This window comes from Antechinus flavipes, chromosome 3 (genome assembly GCF_016432865.1).
Source record: "Antechinus flavipes isolate AdamAnt ecotype Samford, QLD, Australia chromosome 3, AdamAnt_v2, whole genome shotgun sequence".
Taxonomy (NCBI): domain Eukaryota; kingdom Metazoa; phylum Chordata; class Mammalia; order Dasyuromorphia; family Dasyuridae; genus Antechinus; species Antechinus flavipes.
Window position 1 is genome coordinate 486,595,144 of NC_067400.1, and position 14,519 is coordinate 486,609,662.

The following is a 14,519-nucleotide window of genomic DNA, read 5'->3' on the forward strand; positions in this document are numbered from 1 at the left end:
TTCTCTGTATTTCATATAGCCTAACATGTGAGCTAGATTTCCCTTTTTTCCTCCTTTTCTCCCCAGTTAAATATATTATCCATTCAATTTCTTTGTTTCCTAAGACTATCAAAAAATAAAAAAAAAACAAAAAAAATCATCTTTGTGCATTTTCTTTTTAACTTTGGCTATGATCCTTAAAGACAAGTAAGGCTCAGAGAACTTTTCAATTGATCTTTTAGCATTAAAAACAATTCATCCTCACAGTTTCTTCCAATTGATCATAGATGTATATCTTTCTATGTTTCTTTTATCTTCTATGTCTCCATTTTAAAGTATCTATCAACTGTGGATTTTTCAACAGGAGTGCCTAAAAATCCTCTATTTCATAAAATATCTATTTTTTCCCTTTAGGATTTTGCTTTTGTTAGGTTATTCTTAATTATAATTTTTTTTATCATTTACCTTTTGAGTATTAAATTCCAAGTTCTCTTTTCTTAGAATATGTCAAGTGTGAATTCTTATATAATCTTGACTATGGCTTCTTGGTACTTGAACTCTTTCTGCTTTCAGCATTTCCTTTATCTAGAACCTCTGGATTTTGGTTATATTGTTCTTGGGAGTTCTCATTTTGGAATTTCTTTCAGGAAGTAGGTAAACATTTTATTTCCACTTTCCTTCTCTGATTCCACGAGGTCTGGGTAATTTTTATTTGTTATTTTTATTAGTACATCATATCTAGGGCTTCTCTATTTGACCATGACTTTCAGTTGCTCTAATGATTCTTAGATTTCTCCTTGATCTTTGTTTATGTCTTGTATTTTCTTCAATCTTTTGTTATGTCATGACATTGTTGTTTTCTGTTTGGCCCTAATTTTCAAGGAGTTCATTTCATGGAAACTGTATGATACCCAATATTTTAAAATTAATTTTCTTTGATATCCTTTCCTCCTTATTTTATTTTTATCTCAATTTTTCAAGGTTTTTTTTTTTTTTTTTTTTTTAGTCCTTATGACCAAGGCATTTTTTTCAGGCTTCCGTCAATGGCAATTCTTTGTTGTATTTGGTTGTTCATCCTATCTCCAGCCTCAAATTCTAGATTAGGGGCTTGAATTCAGATCAAAAGCTACCCTGTAGTGAAGAGTTTGGATAGGTCCTTATATGATCCTGGATTTGGTGCTGTAAATAGGTCCTGCCTTTTGCAAGAAACATCTGAAATTATCTCCTGCTATGTTTTGGGCCTAGAATACCTGGATACTTGTCTAGTTCAATCTCTTATAGTAGATGGGTCATCAACACACTTTTGGCCTTAGCTCTTCCTCCTTGTTTAATCTTTGAATGAGGAATTTGTAAACAATTTTCTTGGTTTTATCATTGTTCCTTCTGGTATATTTTTGATTTTACAGGGGGACCTGACCTCTTATAGGTCCTAATACCCCCATCTTGACACTGTTAGTATTACTAATATTTTAAAAATCCATTTTATTCATATCAAATATAAGAGGTTCCTAGATACTTCAATATTTCTTTTTTTTTATTGGTAGGGTAATTTCATGCCTTGATACTTTTTGTACTTCCTCAACACTTAGTTTCACAAGTTTCCATGGCCCAGAAATTTCATTTCCTAATGACCAATTTCTAATGACAAGTCTTTCTAAAATCAGGCAAATTCCCAAATGATTGACACACACTCCATGACTAAGCTTATACATGAAGATTTTCTAGATGGGTAAGACCTACAAAAGCTTTTACTGAGCTGCACAATAAGACACAATAAGATATTGGAGTAGCATTTTATAGATGTTTACAAGTTTAAAACAAATAGAAACTGTATACCCTAAGTACTGGAAAATACTCTACTATACCTAGGAGAACATATGATGGGAGAAACCTTGAAGATTCTATAGAACCTGAAATGGTAACAGGAAAGAAGCTTATAACAGGAATGAATGTGACAAATTCAGACCCAAATATCTTCCCCACCCCCATTCTATCTGATTTTTTCCTCTTTAACCATAAAACCTGAAATTTTATCAACTGAAATTCATTTGTATTAATAAGTATCTTCATTTAAAAACAAGTATTTCTAGGAAGTTAAGGGATTATTAGTTATTAGTCATATTTCTAAAAAATGTAAATTAACAGAATTATATTATCTTCCTATTAATACCTTCCTAAGATATACTTCACTAAGGAAATGATTGTTCTGATATATTTAGGAAAGGAGAAGAAAATGCATCCTTCCATTTACATCACATAGCCCCTTTTTCAACTGTATGGATTAAAAAGGGTTTGGAGAGCCAACAAGCTTTTGCAAGAATGCTAGACTCATAAATGCAAAATAAAATAACTCTGAGGTACCACCTCATGCATCTCAGATTGACTAAGATTATAGGAAAAGATAATGATAAATGTTGGAAGGAATGTGTGGGGGGGAAAAGGACGTTAATACATTGCTGATAGAGTTCTGAATTGATTCAACCATTCTGGAGAGCAATTTGGAACTTTCCTAAAAATGCTATAGAACTAGGCATATATCCTTTGATCCAGTAAGGTCATTATAGGGTCTATTTCCCAAAGAGATCATAAAAGAAAGAAAATGACCCACATGTGCAAAAATGTTTGTGGCAGTCCTTCTTGTAGTGGCAAGAAACTGGAAACTGAGTAGATGTCCATCAATAGGGGAATAAGTTATGGTATATGAATGGCTGAATAAGTTATGGTATATGAATGTAATGGAAGATTCTACACGAAATGTTGAACAGGGTGATTTCAGAAAAGAAAGACTTACATGAACTGATGCTGAGTGAAGTAAGCAGAACCAACAGAACGTTACACACAACAACACCAAGATTATGTGATGATCAATTCTGATGGATGTGGCTCTTCTGAGCAATGCAGTGATTCAACACAGTTCCAACAGCTTTGGGCTAGAAAATGTCATCTATATCCAGAGGGAGAATGGAGACTGAATGTGGAGCAAAGCATAGGGTTTTTTTTTCACCTTTTTTTGTTTGTTTGCTTTTTCTTTCTCATGGCTTTTTCCCTTTTGGTCTAATTTTTCTTGCACAACATGACAAATATGGACATATGTTTGAAAGACTTGTACATGTTAAACCTATATTAAAGTGCTTGGCTGTTTTGGGGAGGGAGGAATGGAAGAGGGTGGGAGAAAAAATTTGGAACACAAAATCTTATAAAAATGAATATTAAAAACTATCCTTTCTGTATGTTTGGAGAAATAAAACACTACTGAGGGGGGAAAAAGAATATCAGACTCATAAATGGGAGATCTGGATTCAAATTCCACTCACATGCGGTCAGAATCAAGAATTTAGAGGCTATCAAGAGACTGTTTTTGTATCTCTAAAATAAGTATTTCCATTGAAATTTCTTACTTTACAGAGTTGCAATCTTTAAGGTGTTAAAAACAAATATAAATTACTTTTATTATAATTACAATTTATAATATTTATCCCATAAGGAAAATTTTTTTTAATATCAAATTCCAAATAATTTATTTCTAGGATGTAATTAACTCACGAATTGGGGAATGACTGCATATAACTAGCTTTGTACAACTAACATCCATTACTATCTACTAAAGATACACTCGTAATGAATAAATTTAAACTGAAGCAGAAAGAAAGATATTAGAAAAACATTATTATAACTGTTATAACACATGATATTCACCTTACCCGGAAATGCCTTGCCAACTCCTCCACACCAATCTATGTCTTTTTTCTTTTTTTCTTATCCCTCAAATACCTATTCAAAATTTAAACATAATCTTTCTTTCCTGATTAACCACTAATAATCAGTCATCTATTCTATACTTATTAACTTAGTTGGTATATTAGGGAATCATATAATCTCAAAGTAGAAAGGACCTGAATACCATCTGGCCTAATTCATATTTGAAAAGAATCCCTAAAAAATAAAAGTTAAAAAAAAAAAACACAAAGCAGCACAGAATCACAATTTTAGAGCTGGACAGAGTCTTAGATTTCTATTAATCCAAACCGTAATGGACAGCTGAAGAAACTAAGGCCAAAAGCAGTCAAGTGGATTGTCCAAGATTATATAGGAGGAAGTGGCAGAACTAGCATTTGAATGAAGGCCCTCTGATTATAAAGCTAGTGTTATATTCACTATTTATACCATTTTTAAATCTTTTTAATATATTTCCCCAATAAAACCTAAGTTGCTTAAAGTCAATGGCTATATACCTTTCTTTCACATATTATACAATACCTAGTGCTACTTTGTATTATATGTGTTAACTAAATGCAAACTGATATGTATTTGAATGTCACAGAAATCTTTTTGTTAAGGAGTTTTGTCTGTAGTTCCTGTTGTTAGGGTTTGGATTTGTTGTGTTGCTGGGGATCTTTTGGGGGGTGGGGTAAATAAGGTTTGAATATAGTTGTTATTTTAAAATACAAGATAAGGATTGGGAGTTATTAACCTGGAATCTGGTATTTTTTTTTCTTTTCAACATTCTTACAATTATATCCCAATATGGTTGATTTCCTTTGTAATCCTAAGCATTTTACTTTATATATTTAAAAAACATTATTCTGAGAAGGGATACATAGAGTTCAGAGTGTCAAAGGTCCATGACAGAAAAAAAGGCTAAGAATCCCTGATCTAGAAGAAACTTTATGAACCCTATCAAAATCCTAAGCTTCCATAACTAAATAATCATTCCTCCAAATATGTCAAGGATGTGAAAGCAAATGCTGTTTCTGCCTTTTCAAAACTTTTTTTGGGTGATAACTAGACGGTGCAATAGATAGAAGTCAGGACCTGAAGTCAGGAGGACCTGAGTTCAAATACAGCCTCAGACACTTAACACTTCCTAATGCATAACCCTGGACAAGTCATTTAAGCCCAATTGCCTCACACATACAAAAAACCAAAAACACTTTTTTGGATAAAAATGTCATGCTCTCCATTACAAAAAAATTAAACACAAGACAAATTTGTTTTCTTTTATATATTAAAAATTAATTTAAAATAACATAAGACCAGAGAAAGTTGGAATGAGGAATTTGCATAACTAGTAACCAGAAATCTGATTCTATTAACAAAATTAGTGGATCAATTTAATTGTTAGAACTCTGTCCCTAAGAATTGTTTTGAATTTTATTCTTCGTGATATTACTTGTAAAGGATATGACGATTTCAATTTATGTAAATATGTAATGTATATTTGTGGTTAATTGTCCTTATCTGTTCCTCAGATATTTTTAAGATGTATTAATCAAACTTGTTACCAATCTTATTTTTAAAGTTCCATATCTTTTCATCACTGTAAACTGATATATTTCTTCAATTTCTTGTCTTTCCATTAAAACCTGCTTTTCTAATTCTTTATGTTCTTCATTGATCTGTTATCTCATTGATACTAATGCATCCTCTGAATAATAAGACTACAACCCATGCCTGCCTATTGGTGCAAATCTTGTCCATATTCTTCTGTTAAGTTCACTACAAAGGGTCCACCCAATATAGTGAAGTCTTTCTCAAATTTTTCTGACATTAATAGGATACTAATAAAATTCACAAATAATCCAATACCTCTCTTTTGATACTGCCAAATGATTGGCCAATAATTTTTCAATCATGCATTTCTTTGATGTCACTCTTTACTACAGTTCGCCATAGTACTTTGTTACATTTTGTGACCTGCTCACCCCTCCTATGCACCCATTTTGTAATAATCAATTTCAATTATTTGAAGAGTGCAACATTCCACAACTATAAGCATACACAACCACTGGTATAATATTGGTATTAAGAAGGATGGACCTTCATTTCAGGGAACTTTAGTTATTAAATTGCAGTCACTAAAGAAACTCTAAAATTTTCTGCAGTAATCCCTATCACTGACCCTCTCATTTAATCCCTGACTCAAGTAGCCAGCTATTTGCAATATCTATCCAAAGTTGGCTAGTTATTGTTCTTTGTTCTCAAAGAGGACCAAAATGACATCACTATGTGAGAGTCAAGTTAAAGTGTGCCTGGGGTTCATGAGACCAACATGAGCTCGGAATGCTCCACCAGAGGTTGGACACCAATAATCCATGAGGACATCTGGGGTGGATTCTCTATAGCTGCAGATCCTGTGGGGGTTATTTTGAGCTACTTAAATTCTGCTTTGCTCATAGAACACAGACTCTTCTCTGAGGAGGGTACACCATACTGGACAGTTCTGTGCTAGTAACAATTACAAAGTTCATAAGAGATTCTGAGAGTGATCTTGTATCACTTTTTCTGACCACCATGTGAGTGCGTGCATTGCGTGAGTTCTCCATAAAATATCTCTTTGGCAAGAGCATATTTGGCATTCCAACAACATGGCCAGCCCAACGGAGCTATGCTCTCTGCAGCAGAACTGGAATGCTTGGCAGTTTAGTTTGAGAAAGGACCTCAGTGTCTGGTACCTCATCCTGCCAGGCAGTCTTCAGAATGTTCCTAAGACAATTTAAATGGAAGCCATTCAGTCTCCTGGCATCAAGCTGGTAATAGACCATCCAGGTTTCACAAGCATACAACAATGAGTCAGCACAGTGGCTCTGTAGACCTTCAGTTGGGTTGAGTCTAGTATCTCTTCTCTCTCACACTTTCCATTATATCCACAGCATTCAAAACTTCTCCATTTACTGTAACTGATGGCTCCACATTTGGGTAATGTGGTGCTAGCTGAAGAAGTATCTATATTTTCTTAGTATTGATTGTTAGGCCAAAATTAGAACAAGCAGCAGAGAATCCATCCATACTTTATATGGATATCTCAGCTTCTGAGGCTGCATTAAGTGCACAATCACCTGCAAACAAAAAGCTATGCACCAGCACTCTCTCCACTTTTAGTTGGATTCTCAACTTTTTCAAGTTGAAAAATTTACCATTAGTACAGTAGTTGACTTTAATGATGTGTTTGTCCTCATTGAAGGCATCTGACCACATGGCTGAAAACATCATGCTAAAAAACATGGGAACAAGCAAAGAATTGTTTTACTCCATTGATGACTGGGAAAGAACAAGATCATTGTCCATTATCCAGAACTTAGAGCTTCATAAGTGGTTTCTTAACTGAGTAGGGAAAAGGGAGAGAACCTAGAACTCAAAAATTTTAAAAACAAATGTGAAAAAAATTTTTTTCAATGTAACTGGGGAAAACTTTTGAAATAAAACATCCAGGACCTGAGCAAGCAAGCCATCATAAAAGTGACATACAATACTGTCCAAAGTATACATATACTGATAGACAAGATTCATCAATTTCCATCTAAATACACATCATAATTAGAACAAAGGCATTCTTTGGCTAATTGTTGCTATGTGAATAGTTAGGCCAAACTCTTGAATCATTAGGGAACTTACTCAGTAATCTCTTCCTTGATCCAAGGATTGATAAAATCAGCACAATGATATCTACAAATAGAAATGTCTAGACCATCTGACTTGGACTGTGCAATGGATAGCCTTCATCACTGTAAATACTTTTTGTAAATTTGTGTTTTATGATTCACCTAGTATTTATGATTAGAGATTTTGCTATACTCAACTAAGCAATTTTTATAGTCAACAAAATAATTTAGAATATGAGATAATCAGTTTCCTACATATTTTGGTCAATTTTGCAAAAGTGAAGATGTGGTCTGCTATGGAATAACAGTTGCAAAAGCTCACCTATTCTCTAGTAATATTTGTTTCCATGATACTATAACATACATGAAAGATGTGAGTTTTTTTAATAGAGATATTTTTATATGGAAATAAAAACAGATGACAATGTTTTCTCAGTCACTTCATTTATTTATTTATTTATTGTTAATAAGATCCCAACTTTCACCTGTGGCTCTAAGAAGCTATAACATGCAGAGTGACTATAGTCCAGTACACTATCTCAGCAGGTGGGCTAAATAAAGTTACAGGTTAACTGTTCAGCCTTAAATCTCTTGGTAAATTAGGAAAATGTATACCTCAAACATATGAAGACTTTCCCCAATAGAAAGAGCAGATAATAATAATTTGTGCCAACAATCATGAAGCCAGCTAATTAGAATTAGAAGGCATTAAATTTTTCTATATATAACAAATGGGTTCAAAACCTGCTAAAATTGTTTAGGGAGAGGAAATATTTAAACCAGTGAAAAAATGTTTCCAGATCTTAAGCGTTCAAATATTATAGTTTTTTTTAATTGGCATCATTTTCATCAATAAAAGCACAACATGATGAAAAGTGTTTCCAGATATCCTTTTTCAAAATGCTCTACATATACAATGAATTTCTTTCAAAAATCAACTCTCTCTTTATGGTATTAAATGTCACCTTCACATTAAAAAGGATAAAGTATGATTATGTATAGAACAAAATGTCACTTCCCATCTCATTTCAGAGTATTTTAAATACTGCATTTTTAAGGGTCTTGTTTTTTATATAGTTTAACCATATCAGTGATAACCTAGGGCAACTTGGACATTTCTGGCTTCCCCTTTTCTGCTACAGTAGTCTACCTCTGAGGGATATAATACATGTACTATCTCTATAATCGCAGAATGTTTTTTTTTTTTAAATTTCAATTAACACACTGTTGTACAATTAACAGCTACCTTTAGAGAGTAAAACCATAAAATACTATTCTTACTTTTAAAAAAAATATCATTGAGAATATTTCCATGCTAGAACTTTTTTTTTAATTAATTGGAGAGAAGACAGAAAAAGGAAACGTGATAGCTATCTTCACCTATTTTCAAGTATCTGAAGTATTGCTATATAAAGAAGGGCACAGATTTGCTTTGTTTATTCCAAAGCTCAGAGATAAGAGAAATAGTTATGAACTTCAAAGAGGCAAATTTGGACTTTTTGTAAGGAGAAATTTCCAAATAATTAAAACTGTCCCAAAGTTGAAAAGGCTACTTCATAACGTAGTGGGTTTCCATTCACTAGAGATCTTTAGGCAAAGGCTGTATAGTTACTTCTTAGGAATGTTGTAGAGGGGATACTTATTCTGGTATGAGCTGATTCAAATGGCTTCCAAGATCCTCAATTCTCAGATCCTATGACATGGTGATATAATTTACTCCATTCTGCTAAATTATGGATCGCAACTAATTCCCTTGACAATTTTAACATCTAGTTCAATTGGGTAATTGTTTCCATTTTTTCCAATTAACTTTATCTACAATGATTATTTTTAACTAGGACTTAAATAAAATTTAAATCTTTCTTTTCCTATTTATCATCTTCCCAATCCCTTAACTATGACATTCTTCCAAAGAGTATTTCTTTTGTTCAATATCCTCTCTTTACCCTTGACCATATCAATCCTTTCATGTTTCAACTACCATTTCTACGAAGGTAATTTCTGAGGAAAATAAAGTGGAGCAGTAGGTAGATTGAGACATTGTGTCAAGAAGACCAGTTTTCAAATCTACTCTCAGACATTTACTGTCTATGTGATGCTGGAGAGAATTTGTGACAGAATATGACTGAAAGGCCATATGTCATTCGACAGGAAGAAATTAATTATTAGGAGCAGAGAAATAGTATTATATTTTTAAAAGAAATATGCATGAGGAAATCCAGAAACTTCAGAGAAAAAATATAGCAGAATGCAGCTGGGTAACAATCAATGGAGGAGAAAGAGAAGAGTTTTTCTATCTGGAAAGGACAACAGACACAGACGAAAAGGTATCTTTTAAAGGATTATACAAGCAACTCTTTTCAAGATCAAAGTCACTAAAGCAACTACATTTGCCTCTTATCATTACATACCTAGATAAACCTAGAAAAAAATTAAAACAACATTGAAGAAAAAATATAGAAAAAGCAATTATTACAGAATATTACAGAAGCAATACATGCTAAGGTGACAATTTAAAAAGTAATAAGAAAATTATCAAAATATTTGAAAAAGATACCACAAGCACAGGAAAAAAAATCTGACTTTACACTAGTAAAATAGATAACTAAAACACCATCAATAGATGTTGACCCATTTGCCTATTTGTCCATCAATGTTAAAGTTTTTTTTTTTTTAAATAACCTAGCATGTAACAAGGACTTCTGAGCATTAGAAGAGAATGAGAAGGCTTTAATTAAGGATATTTCACAGGAGACTCATCATAACAACTGACTTAAAAAGATATAGAAAATACAAGATCTCACTGCGATTAATTTTTTTTAATTACCTAATTTAGTAGAGCAAACCGGTACCTTAAAGGTTCCTCCAACAACGTGCCCCACCATGTATATGTTAAAATGATACACAATTCCCCGAAGTAACTGAAAAAAAAGTTTGTCCGATTATCCTTTGATCATTAAGTAAGGAATAAAGGAGATAAATGCTCCCTAAATTTACCACTGTCACATTGGAGATCTAATCCTGCATCTCATGGCATTGAAGTGATTATTTCTAGCTCTTAAGAACTGCAGGGCCTTCTAAATGAAATCTATAGTCACTCAAGAACACGTGGTTTAACAACCCACATGGGAAAAAAACAAGTGGATGAAGAATATCTTCAACATGGACAATGGTTGGCAATTGGAAGGACAACTTGTAGAGCTTTTCTAACAGTCTTGACAAACCGTGTAAATGGACAATGACTTGGGCCAATAGTTTAAGAGGAAGAAGAAAAATTAGTCTTGAGAAACTGAATTTAAAAAAACAACTACAAGATTCTCTTGAAACAAAGGCCCTTCTTTCACATTAATATTACATCAGTGTTATATAATAACTCTGAATAATTGAAGATAACAGACACTGAAAAAATGAAATGTTGAATAAATCACCCAAAGGGTACAGAAGAGCCATAGAAAACGTGATTAGGTTGTAACATTACAAAAAATTAAGAATTATCAAAGAAACATGAGCAAAAAAAAAAATGATCTAGTAAAACTGCAGGTGAGCCTCATGCATTCTACTAATATTTTTACTTGTCAAGAAAAGCAAAGAAGGCCCTCAACATGTTAGAATGACTTTCTATGACAAATTTATGGTACAGTGTGGATAAGACACATCATAGGCAGGTAGAAATGGATGGACTGTGATCCATTATCACTAGAGGAAATAATCATATTAAAAATCACAGATCCTTTCAAAGGCTAAAGAGAAAGAATAAGTTGGGTCCCTAGGTATACTATCTTGTAGGGCAAGTCAGCCCAAGATAAATAAAAAGCTTCTCGAGAATTAAGTTCTGAAGACACAAACAGAATTTATTATATTAAAGGAAAAAGGGCAAATCTGACTAAACAAAATGGTGTAAATGCACAGAAAATTAATCAATCTAGATTTTTTTTTAAAGACATTTACGGAAGATTAAAAGGAGTAAACTACAGAGGATAAGTATGAAAAAGAAGCATAGCATCAAGTAAGAATAGCATCAAAAGCTCAAAATGGACTGAGGCTGATGATGAATACTTAAGTATAACAAAAGAACAAAAGAATAAATAAAAAGATAATATATAGTAAGGAGACTAAATTGTTGAACTCTATTTTGCTTCTAGGGCAGCAAGACAATATAATGGATGGCTGAGCCTGGTGTCAAACCTGAGTTCAAATGAGGTCTTGGACAGTTACTTGCTCTATAATCCAGACAAGTCACTTAACCTGTTTGCCCGAATTTCTTCATCTGTGAAATAAGCTAGAGAAGTATCTTTACTAAGAAAACTCCAAACAAGGTCATGAAGAGTCAGACACAACTGAACAATAACAAAAACAGTTTACAAAGTCCATTTTCATTTTATTATGAAGACAGAAAGATTAAATTGTCCCCAGCATATTTAATTCTTCAATAACATTATGATGCAAATAAGAACCACAACCATTTATCCTCATTTTCCAAAGCACAGTAAAGAAAAATGGTTTGTAAAGAAATCATAATTCAAGTGTTGAAAGAAGGTGAAATGGAAACCTGATCACCAAGTCCGATTCTCAATTCAGGAAAATATGAAGTATAACACCTCTATTTATCACTATGTATAATAATTTTAAAATTATATAACTTTATGCGTGATTTTTATATCAGCTTAAATTAAAAGATTTTTAGAGACCTGTTCCGGTTTGATTTCCTAAAAGTTATACTTGATTAAATCAGATAACTATCAAGTGTTTAGTTAGCACAGTGCCTGGCACATAGTAACTCCCATCTAAATGTCAGCTATTACTGTTATTATTCATGTTTTTTACAGCTGAGAGTCTCAACCCTATCAAGAAAAGTACAAGTCCATACACAAGTGCCCACTACACACATATACTTTTTTTTTTTTAAATCACACTTCATGTTTTACTCAGTTTCTTGAATGATAGGAAAAGGAGGATAGTTCTTATGGAGGGACTACAGATGGCAAAGAAAAAATTCAAAAGAAGAAACCATGGTTGCTTTTAAAGCCTCATTCGATGAAATGGTGAGAACTCAAGCTTTTTTGCCTCTTCGTTTAAAAACAAAACAAAACAAAACAAAACAAAAAACTGCTACAATCTGGCGGCGGCTGTTTACCATGGCCAACTTCACTGCCATCAGCAAATAAAAGGCTCCAGTTTAGTCCCGGGCCCCGAGTTCAAATTCATCCTTGCTGGGGACAAAAACCGGCAGGATTTGCTTCTTATCTTTTCACATCCAATCCCCGGAGTCCCTGAAAAGCTCTGTTCTCTCTTCTTACCAAAGGCCGGGTAGAGTAGGGGAGGATAGCGGGGAAAGAGCACATCTCCTCGCTCGAACCCCAGCCCGGGCCCCAGGGCAGCCCGCGCATCCTCCTCTGGGTCCTCCCCGCCTCCCGCTCGCGGTCTCTCTTCCCACAGACCACCCCCGCTTCTCAGGGTGGTAGGTTCCTAAGAGGCCTTCACACTACCCCGAGGGAGGTACCATCGTAGAAAGCGGGGATGGATCTTAAACAATGGCACCCCCTACCAAAACACCACCACCTAGGGCCTCCCTAGTCTCAGTCCCCGGCACGCGCCATTCTAGGGGGGGAAGAGAGGAGAGAATGGCAAAAAACTGCTGTACCCGCAAGCACCCACCTAATTCTTCCTCCACCAACCGGGACGACGCCGGCGCCTCCGCTTCCATCTCTCTTTGGTCTCCAGGACGCCGTCGCCCCTGCCGTCTGCTCTTCCGCCACGGTGGAGCAGCTGGAGTCTGGAGAGAGGGTTCCTCCGGCAGGGATGAGGAGAGCCTTCCTCCCCTCCTCCCGCTCGCCGGCTACTGAGCATGCCCAGATCAGAAGGTTCATTGCCACACGGGAAGAATTCCAGGCCGAGGATTCCGTAACTCCGGGATTTTCCTGCAGCCTGATTACTGGGGTGGAGAGGACAGGCTGTGGGATGTGGGGGAGGACCATAGCATCTCTCTGGGACAGAACCGATGAAGGGAGAGAGGGGGATGCTTGGTGGGGACCGATACGAAAATAGTAACAACTACTTCACAACTCTGAGGTCATCTACTTGGGCTCTCCGTCGTGGGGCCCAGAATACCATCCATTCTAGGGAATTTTTGTCCACTCCCTCCCATTTGTCTGGGGTGAGGGGAGACCAGGTGGAGGGGAGGGTCCGGACCCAAATTAGCTTCACAACAGCTCTGCTATTTACTAGCTGTAAACTTGAGCCAAGCACTTAAACCTTTAAAAGCTTCTTTGTACCCCGCTTATCCCTAAGTTCCTTCCAACTTCAAATCCAAGATCCATAGACCTTACGGGACTGTTACATTTCACTGGCACCAGTACAGCCACCGAGATTGTCCATTTGTCCATTCTGGCCTTCCTCCTTTTCTGATCATGCATTTCTTAGATAAGTCACATTTCTAACAGGGGCAAACCTCAAAACAAATTAAGTCTTCAAAGAGTTTACAGTGTAGTAATACTCAGTAAATTTAATTAAATTTCTTTCTTCTTTCCTTCCCCCTGTCCATTAGGGAATCATTCCTGTACTGACTGGTACTCTGCCCAAAAGAACTTAAATTTTGATGGCTAAAAGTTCCCAAGATATCTTGAGGTTTACAGGCTACGACCAGGCCTTAAACCCAAATCACTGGCTCTCATGGATTGACCAACAATGGTTAGTTGTTATTAGTTGGTTGATTGGTTGTTGTTGGTTGATTGGTGTTCATCATTCTAAAGACACCACTATGGTTAGAATCAAATTACAAGGTATCTGACTGTGGCGGATCAGAATAGAATGCTTTACAACAGGTCAAACACAAATAATTCATGTGAACATTTGGGGTAGATTCTTTAAATTTGTACATCTTCTGTTTCTTTTGAGCCATTTCAATTCTACTTTGCTTATAGAAAATATAGCATTTTCTCTGATGAGAGTACACCATGCTGCATTATCCTGTGTCAATATTTTCCATGTCCCATAATCAATTCCAGAGTTCTTAAGAGACTCTGATAGTATCCTTATATTACTTTTTATGACTTTAATGTGAGTGCATGCATGGTATGAGTTCTCCATAAAACAGTCTTTTTGGCAAGAGCACATTTGGCATTCAAACAACATGGTCAACCCAATGGAGTTGCACTCTCTGCA

At 35.0% G+C, this 14,519-nt stretch overlaps 1 protein-coding gene across 1 annotated transcript in view; it reads right to left on the reverse strand.

The window, feature by feature from the left end:
- SLC36A4 (solute carrier family 36 member 4) overlaps positions 1-13,175 on the reverse strand; it is a 75,723-nt gene extending 62,548 nt beyond the window's left edge. The window contains exon 1 of the mRNA XM_051986806.1: positions 13,014-13,175. Coding sequence (XP_051842766.1) covers positions 13,014-13,062 — 49 coding nt within the window. The 5' untranslated portion in view covers positions 13,063-13,175. The remainder of the gene's footprint in view (positions 1-13,013) is intronic.
- Between the last annotated feature and the right edge of the window lie 1,344 nt (positions 13,176-14,519).